This window comes from Nansenia antarctica, assembly GCF_963989245.1.
Source record: "Nansenia antarctica genome assembly, chromosome: 3".
Lineage (NCBI taxonomy): Eukaryota > Metazoa > Chordata > Actinopteri > Argentiniformes > Microstomatidae > Nansenia > Nansenia antarctica.
The window spans coordinates 55,826,914-55,846,909 of record NC_137688.1 but is presented as its reverse complement, the minus strand read 5'-3'; the positions used below and the strand labels follow the sequence as shown (position 1 = coordinate 55,846,909).

The following is a 19,996-nucleotide window of genomic DNA, read 5'->3' as shown; positions in this document are numbered from 1 at the left end:
CATCAGTCTGTGGCACTGCTCAGGTGTTATGAGAGCCCAGGTTGCTCTGATAGTGGCCTTCAGCTCTTCTGCATTGTTGGGTCTGGCGCATCGCATCTTCCTCTTCACAATACCCCATAGATTTTCTATGGGGCTAAGTGTTATGTTCAATAACGGAGTCGAACTCAGAGCTTCTAGTCGGAGCTGGCAACTCCATTTAATCAAACATGAGTGTCCCACATAACGTAATACGGCACTGTCGTAAAGCCCAAACTGTCGTAAACACAGACGTAACATTTCCCCCCCCCTCACACAACCTAGGTGTGATACTCAGTCATGTAATCACGCAAGTGCTCGGGCCTGTTGCGTGCTCGAACCAGACGTGGCTCTGGTGCAGCCACAGCCACTGGTGGCGGCTCCACGCCTTGGGGCTGAGCCTGGTAGGCCGGGGTTGCTGCTTCATCCAACCGTGCGGCTGGCAAGACTGTGGAAGAGGCCACACTCAGCGCTGGGCCAGGGGGAGGCTGCACCTTACGCAGGCGGGTAGCATGCCAGCGAGTGCCTGGCATGGTGGCCTAGCACGTCTGGCCCTGTCGAAACGATCCTTCATCAAGCGCTGGTGTTTGGTGACTGTGGCTTGAACTGGATGGACCGGGGGCTGAGCTAGTGTAGGGCGGAGCCTATCGAGAGGCAGCTGGAGCTCCCGCCCCAGCATGAGGGAGGCTGGGGAGACTCCTGTAGTGGCGTGTCGCGTGGCCCGATAATGCAACAGCGTCTGGAGGAGGCTGGTGGTGAGCGTGCACCCTTGTGCTAGGTGGGCCCTGATGCCATTCTTCAGTGTTTGGTTCAGCCGTTCCACCCCCCCGTTTGCAGGAGGGTGGTAGAACGCTGTGCGGATGTGGTGGATCCCTTTACCCACTAGATAGGAGGACAGTTCATGGGAAACCATTTGAGGACCGTTGTCAGTCGTGATCCTCTTGGGCAGGCCCCAACGTGCAAACAGAGCGTCGAGAATGTCGATCAGCACCTTTGCTGTGACCGAGCCCACAGGTGTCACCTCTGGCCACTTAGAGTGGAGGTCGTAGGTCACAACGAGAAAACGCTGGTGATGTGGTACCCCATGCAGCTCGCCGCAGATATCCAGTTGCAGGTGCTCCCAGGGTTGAGATGGCCAGTCCAACGGCTGCATGGGTGGGGGTGGAGCTGGAGCCCTGGTCTTACCACTAAGGAGACAGGCAGTGCAATCCTTGACCAGGGTTTCGAGTTCCCTGTCGATGCCTGGCCACCACACAACCTCACGACAGCGCTGTTTGAGCCTGACTATGCCCAGGTGACCCTCGTGCGCCATAGCAAGGATACGCGCCCGAAGGACACCTGGGACCACAGTGCAGAACCCGCGAGCGACACAGGTGTCATTCCAAACCGACAACTCCTCCCTGATCCTGGAGTAAGTGAGTAGCTCGTCAGGTACTCTTGCCGGCCACCCCTGCGTGATGTAGGTTGAGAGTGTAGAGAGGGTGGGGTCATCGGCTGAGGCATCCCGGAGCTCCTTCAGCGACACCGTCTCCTGAAGGGGTGTGTGGAGGAGCTGGACGAGGTCATGCTCAGCCTGGTCCAGTCCGGGGGTCAAGGTTGGGGCTGTGGGTGGGCTGGGGATTGAGCGTGATAGCAAGTCGGCTACCACGTTGTCTCGTCCTGGCGTGAACTGTAGCCGATAGTTGTACTGCTGCAGGCGGTCGGCCCAGCGGTGGAGGCGGAGTGGCTTGTGACCGGTGCCAGATGTGGCCAGGAGGGTGATGAGGGCCTGGTGGTCTGTCCTCAGTGTGAATAGACGTCCATAGAGGTACATGTGCCAGCGCTCACATGCCCAGAGGCATGCTAGGGCCTCCCGCTCCCCCACCGAGTACTTCTGTTCCGTGGGGCTGAGAGCACGGGAGGCAAAGGCGATCGGTCTCTCCACCCCCCCTTGCAGCTGGGACATCACCGCACCAATGGCTGTGGCAAAGGCGTCGCACGTGACAAGAGTGGGGCTGGCCAGGTCGAAATGCGCCAGGACCGGTGGCGAGGTGAGTTGGGCCTTCAGGAGGCGTACGGCGTCTGAGCAGGCAGACGTCCAGAGCCAGGGCTCGTCATGCTTCAACAGCTTCCGCAGTGGTGTGGTTGTGGCCGAGTACTGTGGCAGGAAACGGAGGTAGTACGCCGTCATGCCTAGAAAGGAGGCCACCTGAGCGGCTGTGGTGGGCTCCGGGACATGATGGATGGCCTCGGTGTTCGAGTGCAGCGGGTACGTGCCATCAGCTGAGAGGCGGAACCCCACAAAGTCGATGGCTGGGACGGCGAATACACACTTCTCACCATTGAGTGTGAGGTGATGCTTGGCCAATGCGCTGAACACACTGTGGAGACGCTCGTCGTGGCTCTCGACGGTGGCCCCGTGAACCACGATGTCATCAAGATAGATGGCCACACCTGGGATCCCAGCGAAGATGGAGGCCATGATCTTTTGGAAGCAGCTGGGGGCGGAGCTTAAACCGAAAGCCATGCGTTTGTAGCGGAAAACCCCTCTGTGAGTGATGAACGCTGTGAGGTTGCGGCTCTCGGGGTGTAGTGGCACTTGGAGGTAACCCTGACGGAGGTCCAGTTTAGAGAACACGCTGGACCCGTAGAACTGGGCGGTGAGCTCCTCTATCGTTGGCAGGGGGTATTTGTCAGGGATGATGGCCTTGTTTACCGCTCTCAGATCCACGCAGATGCGCAGCCCCCCAGACTTCTTCTTCGCCACCACCAGGTTGGAGATCCAAGGCGATGCATTCACCTGCTCAATGATGTCGCTATCGAGCATGCTCTGTAGTTGAGAGGAGATGTCATCGCGGAGAGCCAGGGGGGAGCGGCGGAGGGGCTGTATAACAGGCATCACTGTAGGATCTAACAGAGGCTGGTGGGCAAAAGTGTCGAGGCAGCCTACACCGCTGAACAGCGCAGGCCACTGTTGCTGCCAGGGGATGGAAACGGTGTGAATCTCTGAGCCAGCTGTGTCTAGCAGGGTGAAACCGAGGGCGTTGAACAGGTCGAGGCCTAACAGGTTGGTCCCGTGGCGTGCAACGTTGAACCTGAAAGCCGGCAGTGTCCTCTCCCCGTACTTCACAGGCAGCCGAAAAGAGCCCACAATGTCAATCTCAGAGTTGACATAGCCACGCAGGGTGGTGGAGGGCAACCCCAGGGGCACATGGGAGAAGAACTGTGTATAGGTCGTCAAGTTCACAAGGGACACTGTGGCTCCAGTGTCTAGGAGGAGCGGCAGAGTGACATCACCAACCATCAACGAGCATGTTTTGAATGGCGCTCGTCCTGAGCTGACATTATGGATGACTGTGGTAGGTGACTGGGAAGCTCTAGCTGGGGCAGACCTGCAGACCTTGTGAAAGTGGTTTAGTCTCCCGCAGTTGGAGCAGGTTTTACCACGGGCTGGGCATGTCTGAGCTCTTGAATTGTGTGCAGAAGAGCCGCAATTCCCACACGGCTGGTGTGGCTGGTCGCGTGACCGAGAGGCCAGTAAAACGCTCTCCCCGCCGCTGGCTGCACTCACGTGGAGGAGGGGCACCTGTAGGCTGTGCGCACCCTCTGCCGGTGAGCTGGGAGAGGCTGAAAAACTAACTGCACATTCCAATGCTGTTTCCACCTGGACCGCCATGTTCAGAGCTGCTGATAATGTAAGTTCATAATTTTCCAGTAACAGTTTTTCCCTAATCTTGTCACAGTTCGTGTGTAAGATGAGTTGGTCTCTTATCATTTCGTTCTGTAATTTCCCGAACTTGCATAAGCTCGCCAAACCCTGCAGATCAGCCACATACTGTGTCGCTGTCTCACCTGTACGTTGGTGTCTTCGATTGAATATGACGCGGCGGAGAAGAGCGCTTTGTGGAGGGGCGAAGTGTTGCTTCAATAGTTCCACAGCGTCTGTGTATCTCACCGCAGTGCCGAGAGTTCCGGACACGCGCTGGCCCTCCGCTCCCAGGCAGTGACGCAGCAGCGCACATTTTCTCTTGTCAGAGATCTCCTCTAAGCCGGCGGCTAGGATGTATGTCTCGAAAGAGGAAATCCAGCGGTTCCACGGAATCGGTGGTTCTGCCGGGACTGCTAGGAAAGGAGGGGGTGGTGGTAAAGAACAATCAACCATCCTCGTCGCCAATGTTATGTTCAATAACGGAGTCGAACTCAGAGCTTCTAGTCGGAGCTGGTAACTCCATTTAATCAAACACGAGTGTCCCACATAACGTAATACGGCACTGTCGTAAAGCCCAAACTGTCGTAAACACAGACGTAACACTAAGGTCAGGCGAGTTTGCTGGCCAATTAAGAACAGGGATACCATGGTCCTTAAACCAGGTACTGGTATCTTTGGCACTGTGTGCAGGTGCCAAGTCCTGTTGGAAAATGAAATCTCCATAAAGTTGGTCAGCAGCAGGAAGCATGAAGTGCTCTAAAACTTCCTGGTAGACGTCTGCGTTGACCCTGGACCTCAGAAAACACAGTGGACCAACACCAGCAGATGACATGGCACCCCAAACCATCACTGACGGTGGAAACTTTACACTGGATTTCAAGCAACGTGGATTCTGTGCCTCTCCTCTCTTCCTCCAGACTCTGGGACCTTGATTTCCAAAGGAAATGCAAAATGTACTTTCATCAGAGAACATAACTTTGGACAACTCAGCAGCAGTCCAGTCCTTTTTGTCTTTAGCCCAGGCGAGACGCTTCTGACGCTGTCTCTTGTTCAAGAGTGGCTTAACACAAGGAATGCGACAGCTGAAACCCATGTCTTGCATACGTCTGTGTGTGGTGGTTCTTGAAGCACTGACTCCAGCTGCAGTCCACTCTTTGTGAATCTCCCCCACATTTTTGAATCGGCTTTGTTTCACAATCCTCTCCAGGGTGCGGTTATCCCTATTGCTTGTACACTGTTTTCTACCACATCTTTTCCTTCCCTTCGCCTCTATTAATTTGCTTGGACACAGAGCTCTGTGAACAGCCAGCCTCTTTAGCAATGACCTTTTGTGTCTTGCCCTCCTTGTGCAAGGTGTCAATGGTCAACTGTCAGGTCAGCAGCCTTCCCCATGATTGTGTAGCCTACAGAACTGGACTGAGGGACCATTTAAAGGCGTTTGCAGGTGTTTTTAGTTAATTAGCTGATTAGAGTGTGGCACCAGGGGTCTTCAATATTGAACCTTTTCACAATATTCTAATTTTCTGAGATACTAAATTTGGGGTTTTCATTAGTTGTCAGTAATAATCATCAAAATTAAAAGCAATAAACACTTGAAATATATCAGTCTATGTGGAATGAATGTATACATTATACAAGTTTCACTTTTTGAATGGAATTACTGAAATAAATCAACTTTTGGATGATATTCTAATTATATGACCAGCACCTGTATATAACGTTACATGTTTTAAGGCTGATCTGTGCAGAAGTTCAGCCTCGAAGTTGTTGTACTGTTGTCCTACATCAGTGCAGACTGGCAGGGTAGGAGCAGAAGGCTGGTAGCCTACAGAACACTGTTATTCTGTCAGTCTGATAATGAAGCATTGTTCTTTTTTATTTGATGACTTGTTTGATCGATTGATAGCGTAAAACTTAAGTTGTGAATGAATCGCGAGCTTCGATGCTTTTCTATGACACTACTGATGACGTATCAGGGTCTCGAAGGTTCGCCCCATTTCATAGGGAAACCACTACGGCTTGTGGCTCTGTTCAGAGGCCTTGGCTCCAAAGTGAGTGGCACTCCAAAACGAGCCGTAGGGGTAGGGAAGGGAATCGGGACTTGGGGTTGGGCCTTTAGCTTCAAATGAAGCAAAGGGCTGAACGATGACTCAGTCGCATTCACGTGACCCGTGTGATTTTTTAAAGGATGATGAGTTTGAGAAAATAATATTAATGACACTGGAGCTGAGTGTTTTCTTTCCATGGTGGGACGATTTCACTTGTGGAAATGTCTTCAAATCCGCGAGGTGAGTTGTTGTAACATAACATAACACAACAGTCTCACACCTCAGTTTGTCATAAACAGTTCGTAGCAGTCACTTTAATAACACAATGGTTTATAATCCATCATTTAATTTGTTGAGTTTGTAAGAAAACAAAATTACTGATTATTAACATTACATTAGCATCATTATACCCATCCGACTGCTCCAGGCGCTATTTTACATACAGGCTGTGGGAGATGATCACTAGCCACTGGCAGAGAAGGTTACTGCAACGTTGCAACCAAACATCGAGGCAACTTTCCTGGAGAAAACACTGCTATAAATTACAGACATACACACATACAGTCCTTCACACATGCGTGTGTACGTAACCCAACAAGGCAAATTGGTGTTTAGTATGTACTATACAGGATGTGTGGATGTGTGTGTAGTCTTCTCCTGTGTCAAATCCACAGACCGCCAGATAATCACTGTCCTGTGTTCTACTGTGGGTAGGCCTCGATCACCATGGCATGGCCCTGCAACACAAAAAAAACAGATATCAGTGTGTTTGTGTATGTGATTAGATGTATGTGTGATTAAAATGTACAGTGTGTGTGTGTGTGTGTGTGTGTTACCTGTCCTCCTGCAGCACATGCTGCCACCAGTCCGTACTGCCCGCCCTCCTTCTGCAGTCGGTGTGCCACTGTCGTAACTAGGCGACAGCCTGTTGCTCCGAATGGGTGACCCAGAGACAGAGACCCTCCCCACAGGTTAAACTTCTCCATAGGAGGAGCTCCCACCTACAAAACAACAACAGTCCACAGCATTAACATTGTCCACAATCACAAATAAGATGGTGATTTGGTGATGTGCAACTGTGTGACGTACACATTAATATTACCTTCGATTTTCTCCCCATGTACGTCTGAGCAAACCAGTCAGAGTCCATGGCTTTCAGATTTGCCATGATCTGGCCCTGTAACACACACACACACACACACACATACACACACACACACACACACTGTTACTACAGATTCCAAAGAGGAGGAAACACATTGATTTCCGACAACCTCCGAAGCAATAACCACAGGATACAGAACAGTGCAGTGAAATCTTACTCAATATTTCCTCAAACATATATGCCCATGAATAAACCAAACCACAATGGAATTATCCAGACAGAGAGACATGATCAATAAAACCATATCAATTATACAACTGCATATCTATAACTTACAGGCTCCACACAACAAAGACATCGAACCCCTTAGCGCCACACACACACACACACACACACACACACAAAACTCACAGCAAAGGCCTCGTGGAACTCAAAGACGTCGATGTCGTCCATGGTTAACCCGGCGCGCGCCAGAGCTTGAGGAGTACCATACGTCGGCCTGAATAACAGAATGAGACAAGTGACGGAGAGGAGAAGAGGAGAGAGGCGTCAGTCAGAAAAGAGAAACATATGGTGAACAACTGGCACCTGGGTAGGTTAGGTTAGGTGGTCATGACTCACCCTAGAAGCAGCTGGTCTTTGGGGTCTTGGGACACGTACACAAAGTCTCTGCAGAAAAAGGAACACACACACACACACACACACACAAGAAGAATGACAGCTGATAAGCTGAGGTAAGTGTAGTGTAGTGGTAGAGTACCTGAGGTAAGTGTAGTGTAGTGGTAGAGTACCTGAGGTAAGTGTAGTGTAGTGGTAGAGTACCTGAGGTAAGCTTTGGGCTTGTAGCCCATGGCCAGGGCTTTCTCTTCAGACATGATGAGGACGGCTGAGGCTCCGTCCGTCTGAGACACACAAACAATCACGTTAGATGGACATTCTGCAGTTTATGGACATTCATTGGGTACTTTTATGGACATTCGTTGGGTCTGAATCCAATTCCCGACTGGATGGAGTGACATATATAGTGTGTGTGTGTGTGTGTGTGTACCAGGAAGGAGGAGTTAGCCGCAGTAACGGTGCCGTGTGGTTTGATGAAGGCAGCTTTCAGTTTGGCCATCTGCTCCATGGTGGACGGCCGGATGCCGTTGTCCTTGGTTACCATGTCCCGACCTGTAGAGGGGAAGGGGGTTACTGTCACCGTGGCAACAACAGTCTCACGCTGAAAATAAAGCCAGCAAACCCCCCCCCCTCCAACTGTAGCTCTTGGTTACCATGGCACCAGAGTATGACGTTGCCATGACAACGCAGAGAGTGCGTGTGTGTGTGTCATTGTGGTTACCTGGAACCTTGAAGCTGATGACATCACTGAGCAGGCCTTCGTCCTGTGCCTTCTTGGCGAGTGTGTGTGAGCGTATGGCGAACTCGTCCTGCTCCACCCGGGTCACTCCGAACGCCGCCGCCAGACGGTCAGCACTGTGACCCATCGTCTCTGCCGTGGAGAACTCAGCTACTGCAGGAAGCTACACACACACACACACACACACGTGTACTTGACCAAGGGTTTTCAGCACATCTAAGCTATGATACCCTCTACCTTAACATTGAGTGCACAGTGTGTGTGTGTGTGTGTGTGTGTGTGTGTGTGTGTGTGTGTGTGCATGTGTATACCTCTGGTGTGAGGTGTGCCATTCTAATGCTGCCGATGAGACTGAGTCTCTGTCCCAGGGTCTTGGCTCTGCTGAGTGACAGCATGGTCTTCCGCATCTTGCGGCTGTGGCGAATAGGAACGTCCGACATGAACTCGACCCCGCCCGCTACGATGGCGTCACACTGTCCCGCAGCAATCAGACCAGCGCCTACAAAGACAGACATACACACATATGTCCACTAGAGGCTGATATTTCAGTTGTTTGGTGCTTTTTGCTATTTTGTGAAATCTAACAAACAGCCTATTTTCATGACAGACACACACAGACATACACACAGACACAGACACACACACACACACACACACACCTGTGGTCATGGCCTGGTTGGAGGAGATGCAGGCCATGGTTACAGTGTGAGAGGGGATCTTATCAGAGAAACCTGCACCCAACGCTGCCTGAAATACACACACAAACACTCATAGGGTCAGTCAGAAGTACTACTATAAATAGTACTACATGTCTTGTTATTGTGTGTGTGTGTGTGTGTGTGTGTGTGTGTGTGTGTGTGTGTGTGTGTGTGTGTGTACTGAGAGACTGCCAACTGGGGAACAAGTTAATCTGGTCACAGGTTTAGCAGTGTTTGTGTTCACCAGTATGTTTGTGCCCTCACCTCTCTGGCCACGTTGCTGGTCTTCACCTCCTGAATGACGGTTCCATAGATGATGTAATCAACAGCATCTTTGGGCAGACTGGTCTTATGGAGAAGACCCCTTCACACAAACACACAAGTACCAGTTACCTCAAAACCCCAATCTAGACAGTTGAAATAAACAGATATTGGTTGATTGATTAGATAGGCCTTGTATGCATGTATGTACATGTACACACACACACACACACACACACACACACACACACTTTATTGTCTCACTTACTGTAGAGCTGCTCTGGCAAGATCATGCGGCATTAGGTCACTGTATCTGTAAACACAAACACAGCCCAGTGGTTACCTCCAGCCCTGATATAGTCTGGCCCTGAATAGTCTGCCCTGAATTGTCAAATTGCACCAGGACAGGACCAGGACTAAGACAGGACTAGAACAGGACTAGAACAGGACTTACGTGGTTCCTGAGAGCAGGAAAGGGGTGCGGACACCTTCCACAAGAACTATGTTCTTCACACCCGGTCTGGCCAAAGTCTTCTTACTCTTGGTCTGGACTGGGGGGAGGAGAGAGAGAGAGAGAGAGAACACAGTAAGCACTAGCACATGCCACGATTTTGGACAGGAGAGAGAAAATCAGTTAACTAAAGCAGACCAACATTCTAACATCAGAGACAGTAAACTGTGATAACAGATGCTTATGGACATTGGACAGTTGACAATAAAGGGACAGAAGAGACAATAGATAGCAAAGGGGGACAGTGATGGTGATAGTGTCACATGACAGGTGGTGATTCTTACCACGGGGAGTCTGGAGAGGAGCTGTCGTACTGAGGGAGCGGGTCGCTGCAGAAAACCAAACACACACATAAACATACATCCCCTTTACTTTGTATATATCGCTCATGACATTACACCATTGTGTTACACATTAATGTTCATAGTTCATTCACTGCTGTTCACACAGAGTGTAGTATGCAGACCCAGTGGACTCACCAAACTGCATGGCCCAAGCAGGTTTCACCGGGGAGCTCCGCATCGAGTTCATCAGCATGGAAGCCATTTTATCCTTCTGCATAAGATCACATAATATATCAGAATTCCGTTTATTTCACTACTACATAGATACTGCGTTTAGCTGTTTATGAGCCATACGTATAAGATGATGGGGTGATTCAACCTGCCATCAGAAACAGAAACCCGGCCAAGGCCCCGCCCCCAGCCCGCGGTGACCCTTCACCCAGATCGCAGTTCAAAAGAATGACAAGGGCAGCGGAGAGGCGACAAACCCTTGTCATGGGACATTCAGTGGCACTGCCATCTCTGTATTGAATGGCTATTGCCCTGATGAATAATGCATTCATATAGTACGGCCAAAATACAAATAAAAACGGCCAATGTAGCGAGATGTTAGCGACGCATTAGCTCAGCGGCTGGCACTTTTAGCTTAACGTTAGAAATTATAGACAGGACTTGGCTGCAAGCAGTTATACACCCAATGTTATCTACACTTAACCATCTCCCTTATTTTAGTATTAATGTTGACAAGTGTAGTTAGCTAACAAACAGTCTCACCTGAGCTTTTACAACCTACGTCCAGACACTGCTTCCCTGTCTGTCGCTCTGCCTGGTTCAGCTACACACCGCAAAAAACCACTCATGTTCTCAAGACCCCGCGAGATTTTTCGCTGACCATAGATTAGCCTGAATGTAAATTTGGAAAACTCGTTAATATCAAATCGTCCTTCATCTTTTCAGCTAAAAGCAATGCCGTTAAATGTAATTCCTAATTCATTAGAATGCATTTTCATGACAAATATAATTTAATTAGCTTCATAGACATATGTTTTTTTTAACGGCTCTCTTTGACCTGTCCTCGGGGTCCTTCTCCCGGTTTACATGTTTGTTCCCCCAGCTGTCAGTGGAGCGGTGTTTGTCTTCACGGTTAGCGATGGCAGGAGTTCGTGCAGCTGGTGTTCTGTCCAGATTCACAACTAGCAAATATTCATTATTCTCAGGTACAGTATTTGTGATTGTTGTCTGTCCGAGGATAGCCTCGGCTTTTGCTAACCTTTCCTCCTTTCATTGATTCCGTGAACTACGCCATGTGAACTTTCACCTACTTTGCCAGACAGACGGGGAATTCACGTGCGTAGGCATTCAATCCTATTACTAGCCTATTCCATAGCGAGTTATGCTGAGAGAGATTACGTGTCACCAACAACTCTCCTGATGTTGGTGGCCAGTTTGCTTGCTGTTTCAGAGTAGCCAAATTACTTGACATATTAAAGTAATGTGTTGATATGTAGTCCTAAGCCTTTCTGCAATGTATTTGTCTGTTAAAATGTCAAATATTAGCTACATTCTGATTCTCTACTGATTAAATAAATACACATGTGAAATGTTAATACAACAGACTAAAATTGGGAGGGGTCGGCACCCAGTGTAGTTTTATTGTTAGATTTTACACTGAGATTATGATAATCATTGGCAGTATGTTCCCACCTTCTCTGAGTAAGACTGGGAGGATCTGTGTGTGACCTCTGCGTGTTTAAGGGTACTGACACAGTAACCTCATTCAGGAGCAGCCAGGAGTCAGACTGACTGCAACCAGAGGTCAGCAGTGTCAGTATTGCCCTGCTGTAATCCTTACATAACACACACACACACACACACACACACACACACACACACACACACACACACACACACACACACACACACACACACACACACAGCTAAAGTGATTGTGATTATTTCTTCCTGGGTCCTTATAATGACACCATCCGCTTACGAGGTACACTAATTGGCTTAACCAGCGCAGAGGACATGAAGCCAATCAGCTTGATGTGAGGATACAGTCTTAGTAGGTCAGGGGTCAAATCTATCTTTGTCTGGTTGGGGTATGTGGGCTATAGTTCACCTGCTCTGTCTGTTTAATGTGTGTGCTTCAGGTCATGCCTGTCGGAACATCTCAGTGTCCTCCTCTTTGTCAGGTAACTATCACACTTTATATAACACTACTTGATAAGGGAAATAGGCTATAGGCCACTGTAGTGTCTCGTAACAAATAACGAGTATTGTCCCAATTCGAGTAATAATATTACAATTACTGACCAAAAAAGGGGTAGTGGTGGTCTAGTGGATAGTGAGTTGGACTTGTGATCGGAAGGTTGTGAGTTCAAATCCCGCCTGAAGCCACACCACTACTAGTGTGCCCTTGGGTAAGGCACTTTGCCCTCAGTTACTCCAGGGGGAATGTCCCTGTAATTCGTAATTGTAAGTCGCTTTGGATAAAAGCGTCTGCTAAATGGCAAAATTAAATTAAATTTAAAAATGTTGATTGCTACTTTTCTTATCATTCCCTTCCTATTACAGTTATTGATCCAAATAAATATTTTGTATATGATCATTGTTCCCTCTCTGTTGACACAATATTTTAAACACTCCCCTTAAAGTGGACAGTCACTGGAGACACCCAAACAAATCACAGCACTCTAACACAGACATGATAAAGATATGTGGCTGTCAACCTTGATCCCACCATAATAACAGACTAGTCTTCATTAGTTTAGCTTTCCCTGTCATTTGTATTCACAGTATCAACAACTGTTCACATCACATCAGCTATAAGGTTTCTGCAGGTGTCTAATAATGTTTTCTTTCTTCCTGTCTCTTTCTTTATCTTTTTCTCTCTCTCTCTCGCTCTCTCTCTCTCTCTCTCTCTCTCTCTCTCTCTCTCTCTCTCTCTCTCTCTCTCTCTCTCTCTCTCTCTCTCTCTCTCTCTCTAGCTCGTACTCATGTCAGCTACGAGCTCAAGGATGATGTGGCTGTTGTTCGGCTTAATGACCCAAACTCCAAGGTCTGTGTGTCTGTCTACTTGTCTATGTTTTGAGTTTAAGGTGCATACTCAAAATACATGTCACGCTGACTGTGTGTGTGTGTGTGTGTGTGTGTGTGTGTGTGTGTGTGTGTGTGTGTGTGTGTGGTGTGTGTGGTGTGTGTGTTTTCTTTGACTATATGCAGGTGAACACCCTGTCAGTGCAGATGCAGGAGGAGCTGACAGAGGTGATGGGGGAGGTGTGGTCTAACAGCGCTGTGAAGAGTGCCGTCCTCATCTCATCCAAACCTGGCTGCTTCATCGCTGGAGCTGACATCAAGTACTAACCTCTATACCTCTCTACTACTTCTCTACTACCTCTATACTACGTATATACTACCTCTCTATACCTCTCTACTACCTCTCTACTACCTCTCTACTACCTCTATACTACCTCTATACTACCTCTATACTACCTCTCTACTACCTCTATACTACCTCTATACTACCTCTCTACTACCTCTCTACTACCTCTATACTACCTCTCTACTACCTCTCTACTACCTCTATACTACCTCTATACTACCTCTATACTACCTCTATACTACCTCTATACTACCTCTATACTACCTCTCTACTACCTCTCTACTACCTCTCTACTACCTCTCTACTACCTCTCTACTACCTCTCTACTACCTCTCTACTACCTCTCTACTACCTCTCTACTACCTCTCTACTACCTCTCTACTACCTCTCTACTACCTCTATACCTCTCTACTACCTCTATACTACCTCTATACTACCTCTATACTACCTCTATACTACCTCTCTACTACCTCTATACTACCTCTATACTACCTCTCTACTACCTCTCTACTACCTCTCTACTACCTCTCTACTACCTCTATACTACCTCTCTACTACCTCTCTACTACCTCTATACTACCTCTCTACTACCTCTCTACTACCTCTCTACTACCTCTATACTACCTCTCTACTACCTCTCTACTACCTCTCTACTACCTCTATACTACCTCTATACTACCTCTCTACTACCTCTATACTACCTCTCTACTACCTCTATACTACCTCTCTATACCTCTCTACTACCTCTCTACTACCTCTCTACTACCTCTATACTACCTCTCTACTACCTCTATACTACCTCTCTACTACCTCTCTACTACCTCTATACTACCTCTCTACTACCTCTCTACTACCTCTCTACTACCTCTCTACTACCTCTCTATACCTCTATACTACCTCTCTACTACCTCTATACTACCTCTCTACTACCTCTCTACTACCTCTCTACTACCTCTCTACTACCTCTATACTACCTCTCTACCACCTCTCTACTACCTCTATACTACCTCTATACCTCTCTACTACCTCTCTACTACCTCTCTACTACCTCTATACTACCTCTATACTACCTCTCTACTACCTCTATACTACCTCTATACTACCTTTCTACTACCTCTCTACTACCTCTCTACTACCTCTATACTACCTCTATACTACCTCTCTACTACCTCTCTACTACCTCTATACTACCTCTCTACTACCTCTCTACTACCTCTCTACTACCTCTATACTACCTCTATACTACCTCTATACTACCTCTCTACTACCTCTCTACTACCTCTCTACTACCTCTCTACTACCTCTATACTACCTCTCTACTACCTCTCTACTACCTCTCTACTACCTCTCTACTACCTCTCTACTACCTATCTACTACCTCTCTACTAACTCTATACTACCTCTATACTACCTCTCTACTACCTCTCTACTACCTCTATACTACCTCTCTACTACCTCTCTACTACCTCTCTACTACCTCTCTACTACCTCTATACTACCTCTCTACTACCTCTCTACTACCTCTCTACTACCTCTATACTACCTCTCTACTACCTCTCTACTACCTCTCTACTACCTCTATACTACCTCTCTACTACCTCTCTACTACCTCTCTACTACCTCTCTACTACCTCTATACTACCTCTCTACTACCTCTATACTACCTCTATACTACCTCTATACTACCTCTATACTACCTCTCTACTACCTCTCTACTACCTCTATACTACCTCTATACTACCTCTCTACTACCTCTATACTACCTCTATACTACCTCTCTACTACCTCTCTACTACCTCTCTACTACCTCTCTACTACCTCTCTACTACCTCTCTACTACCTCTCTACTACCTCTATACTACCTCTATACTACCTCTCTACTACCTCTATACTACCTCTATACTACCTCTATACTACCTCTCTACTACCTCTATACTACCTCTCTACTACCTCTATACTACCTCTCTACTACCTCTATACTACCTCTCTACTACCTCTCTACTACCTCTATACTACCTCTCTACTACCTCTCTACTACCTCTCTACTACCTCTCTACTACCTCTATACTACCTCTCTACTACCTCTCTACTACCTCTCTACTACCTCTATACTACCTCTCTACTACCTCATACTACCTCTCTACTACCTCTCTACTACCTCTCTACTACCTCTCTACTACCTCTATACTACCTCTCTACTACCTCTATACTACCTCTATACTACCTCTATACTACCTCTCTACTACCTCTCTACTACCTCTCTACTACCTCTATACTACCTCTATACTACCTCTCTACTACCTCTATACTACCTCTATACTACCTCTATACTACCTCTATACTACCTCTATACTACCTCTATACTACCTCTCTACTACCTCTATACTACCTCTCTACTACCTCTCTACTACCTCTCTACTACCTCTCTACTACCTCTATACTACCTCTCTACTACCTCTATACTACCTCTATACTACCTCTCTACTACCTCTATACTACCTCTCTACTACCTCTATACTACCTCTCTACTACCTCTATACTACCTCTATACTACCTCTCTACTACCTCTATACTACCTCTCTACTACCTCTCTACTACCTCTCTACTACCTCTATACTACCTCTATACTACCTCTCTACTACCTCTCTACTACCTCTATACTACCTCTATACTACCTCTCTACTACCTCTCTACTACCTCTATACTACCTCTTACTACCTCTATACTACCTCTCTACTACCTCTCTACTACCTCTCTACTACCTCTCTACTACCTCTATACTACCTCTCTACTACCCTCTCTACTACCTCTCTACTACCTCTCTACTACCTCTCTACTACCTCTATACTACCTCTATACTACCTCTATATACCTCTATACTACCTCTCTACTACCTCTATACTACCTCTCTACTACCTCTATACTACCTCTATACTACCTCTCTACTACCTCTATACTACCTCTATACTACCTCTCTACTACCTCTATACTACCTCTCTACTACCTCTCTACTACCTCTCTACTACCTCTATACTACCTCTATACTACCTCTCTACTACCTCTATACTACCTCTATACTACCTCTCTACTACCTCTCTACTACCTCTCTACTACCTCTACTACCTCTATACTACCTCTACTACCTCTATATACTCTACTACCTCTCTACTACCTCTCTACTACCTCTCTACTACCTCTCTACTACCTCTATACTACCTCTATACTACCTCTACTACCTCTATACTACCTCTCTACTACCTCTCTACTACCTCTCTACTACCTCTCTACTACCTCTACTACCTCTATACTACCTCTATACTACCTCTCTACTACCTCTATACTACCTCTCTACTACCTCTCTACTACCTCTATACTACCTCTATACTACCTCTACTCTACTACCTCTCTACTACCTCTTACTACCTCTATACTACCTCTCTACTACCTCTCTACTACCTCTATACTACCTCTCTACTACCTCTATACTACCTCTATACTACCTCTATACTACCTCTATACTACCTCTATACTACCTCTCTACTACCTCTCTACTACCTCTATACTACCTCTATACTACCTCTCTACTACCTCTCTACTACCGCTCTCTACTACCTCTATACTACCTCTATACTACCTCTATACTACCTCTCTACTACCTCTTACTACTCTATACTACCTCTCTACTACCTCTCTACTACCTCTATACTACCTCTATACTACCTCTCTACTACCTCTCTACTACCTCTCTACTACCTCTCTACTACCTTCTACTACCTCTATACTACCTCTATACTACCTCTATACTACCTCTATACTACCTCTATACTACCTCTCTACTACCTCTATACTACCTCTCTACTACCTCTCTACTACCTCTATACTACCTCTATACTACCTCTCTACTACCTCTCTACTACCTCTATACTACCTCTCTACTACCTCTCTACTACCTCTCTACTACCTCTATACTACCTCTATACTACCTCTATACTACCTCTATACTACCTCTATACTACCTCTATACTACCTCTATACTACCTCTCTACTACCTCTATACTACCTCTCTACTACCTCTCTACTACCTCTATACTACCTCTATACTACCTCTCTACTACCTCTCTACTACCTCTATACTACCTCTCTACTACCTCTCTACTACCTCTATACTACCATCTCTACTACCTCTACTACCTCTCTACTACCTCTATACTACCTCTCTACTACCTCTATACTACCTCTATACTACCTCTCTACTACCTCTCTACTACCTCTCTACTACCTCTCTACTACCTCTATACTACCTCTCTACTACCTCTATACTACCTCTATACTACCTCTCTACTACCTCTATACTACCTCTCTACTACCTCTCTACTACCTCTATACTACCTCTATACTACCTCTATACTACCTCTATACTACCTCTCTACTACCTCTCTACTACCTCTATACTACCTCTATACTACCTCTATACTACCTCTCTACTACCTCTCTACTACCTCTATACTACCTCTCTACTACCTCTATACTACCTCTATACTACCTCTCTACTACCTCTATACTACCTCTATACTACTCTATACTACCTCTATACTACCTCTCTACTACCTCTATACTACCTCTATACTACCTCTACTACCTCTCTACTACCTCTATACTACCTCTATACTACCTCTATACTACCTCTATACTACCTCTATACTACCTCTCTACTACCTCTATACTACCTCTATACTACCTCTATACTACCTCTCTACTACCTCTCTACTACCTCTCTACTACCTCTATACTACCTCTATACTACCTCTCTACTACCTCTCTACTACCTCTATACTACCTCTACTACCTCTATACTACCTCTCTACTACCTCTCTACTACCTCTCTACTACCTCTCTACTACCTCTATACTACCTCTACTACTACCTCTATACTACCTCTCTACTACCTCTATACTACCTCTATACTACCTCTATACTACCTCTATACTACCTCTCTACTACCTCTATACTACCTCTATACTACCTCTATACTACCTCTATACTACCTCTCTACTACCTCTCTACTACCTCTATACTACCTCTATACTACCTCTCTACTACCTCTCTACTACCTCTATACTACCTCTCTACTACCTCTATACTACCTCTATACTACCTCTATACTACCTCTCTACTACCTCTCTACTACCTCTATACTACCTCTCTACTACCTCTATACTACCTCTATACTACCTCTATACTACCTCTATACTACCTCTCTACTACCTCTCTACTACCTCTATACTACCTCTCTACTACCTCTCTACTACCTCTATACTACCTCTATACTACCTCTCTACTACCTCTATACTACCTCTATACTACCTCTATACTACCTCTATACTACCTCTATACTACCTCTCTACTACCTCTCTACTACCTCTATACTACCTCTATACTACCTCTATACTACCTCTATACTACCTCTATACTACCTCTCTACTACCTCTTACTACCTCTATACTACCTCTACTACCTCTATACTACCTCTATACTACCTCTATACTACCTCTATACTACCTCTATACTACCTCTATACTACCTCTCTACTACCTCTATACTACCTCTATACTACCTCTCTACTACCTCTCTACTACCTCTTTACTACCTCTATACTACCTCTCTACTACCTCTCTACTACCTCTATACTACCTCTATACTACCTCTATACTACCTCTATACTACCTCTATACTACCTCTCTACTACCTCTCTACTACCTCTCTACTACCTCTATACTACCTCTATACTACCTCTCTACTACCTCTATACTACCTCTATACTACCTCTATACTACCTCTCTACTACCTCTCTACTACCTCTATACTACCTCTATACTACCTCTCTACTACCTCTCTACTACCTCTATACTACCTCTCTACTACCTCTCTACTACCTCTATACTACCTCTATACTACCTCTATACTACCTCTATACTACCTCTATACTACCTCTATACTACCTCTATACTACCTCTCTACTACCTCTATACTACCTCTATACTACCTCTATACTACCTCTATACTACCTCTCTACTACCTCTATACTACCTCTATACTACCTCTCTACTACCTCTCTACTACCTCTATACTACCTCTATACTACCTTCTCTACTACCTCTATACTACCTCTATACTACCTCTCTACTACCTCTATACTACCTCTATACTACCTCTATACTACCTCTATACTACCTCTATACTACCTCTATACTACTCTCTACTACCTCTCTACTACCTCTCTACTACCTCTCTACTACCTCTATACTACCTCTATACTACCTCTATACTACCTCTTACTACCTCTATACTACCTCTATACTACCTCTATACTACCTCTATACTACCTCTCTACTACCTCTATACTACCTCTATACTACCTCTATACTACCTCTCTACTACCTCTATACTACCTCTATACTACCTCTACTACCTCTATACTACCTCTATACTACCTCTATACTACCTCTCTACTACCTCTATACTACCTCTCTACTACCTCTATACTACCTCTCTACTACCTCTCTACTACCTCTATACTACCTCTATACTACCTCTCTACTACCTCTCTACTACCTCTATACTACCTCTATACTACCTCTATACTA

General features: G+C 46.3%; 2 protein-coding genes across 2 annotated transcripts in view; one reads left to right on the top strand and one right to left on the bottom strand.

Annotated features, from left to right (window-relative positions):
• Nucleotides 1-6,064: 6,064 nt before the first annotated feature.
• hadhb (hydroxyacyl-CoA dehydrogenase trifunctional multienzyme complex subunit beta) lies at nt 6,065-10,803 on the bottom strand. Its single transcript, XM_080525457.1, has 16 exons — nt 10,742-10,803; nt 10,163-10,238; nt 9,968-10,012; nt 9,627-9,723; nt 9,441-9,485; nt 9,176-9,275; nt 8,873-8,960; nt 8,525-8,712; nt 8,196-8,376; nt 7,905-8,026; nt 7,679-7,758; nt 7,478-7,525; nt 7,268-7,355; nt 6,854-6,928; nt 6,588-6,752; nt 6,065-6,488 (listed from the first exon to the last, which is right to left on the bottom strand). Exons 2-16 carry the CDS (start codon nt 10,227-10,229, stop codon nt 6,453-6,455), a joined length of 1,425 nt encoding a protein of 474 aa, XP_080381583.1. The 5' UTR covers nt 10,230-10,238; nt 10,742-10,803; the 3' UTR covers nt 6,065-6,452.
• Nucleotides 10,804-11,082: 279 nt separating this feature from the next.
• hadhaa (hydroxyacyl-CoA dehydrogenase trifunctional multienzyme complex subunit alpha a) overlaps nt 11,083-19,996 on the top strand; it is a 34,007-nt gene continuing 25,093 nt past the window's right edge. The window contains exons 1-4 of the mRNA XM_080526107.1: nt 11,083-11,184; nt 12,121-12,162; nt 12,958-13,028; nt 13,193-13,326. Coding sequence (XP_080382233.1) covers nt 11,118-11,184; nt 12,121-12,162; nt 12,958-13,028; nt 13,193-13,326 — 314 coding nt within the window. The 5' untranslated portion in view covers nt 11,083-11,117. The remainder of the gene's footprint in view (nt 11,185-12,120; nt 12,163-12,957; nt 13,029-13,192; nt 13,327-19,996) is intronic.

Excerpts from the sequence above, each read along its gene's own strand:
- hadhb (XM_080525457.1), bottom strand. The coding sequence starts at position 10,229 with ATGGCTTCCATGCTGATGAACTCGATGCGGAGCTCCCCGGTGAAACCT. Across the intron at positions 7,759-7,904 it reads CGGCTAACTCCTCCTTCCTG|ACGGACGGAGCCTCAGCCGT; the intron begins GTACACACACAC and ends TGTGTGTCTCAG. Across the intron at positions 7,356-7,477 it reads AAAGACCAGCTGCTTCTAGG|GCCGACGTATGGTACTCCTC; the intron begins GTGAGTCATGAC and ends TCTGTTATTCAG.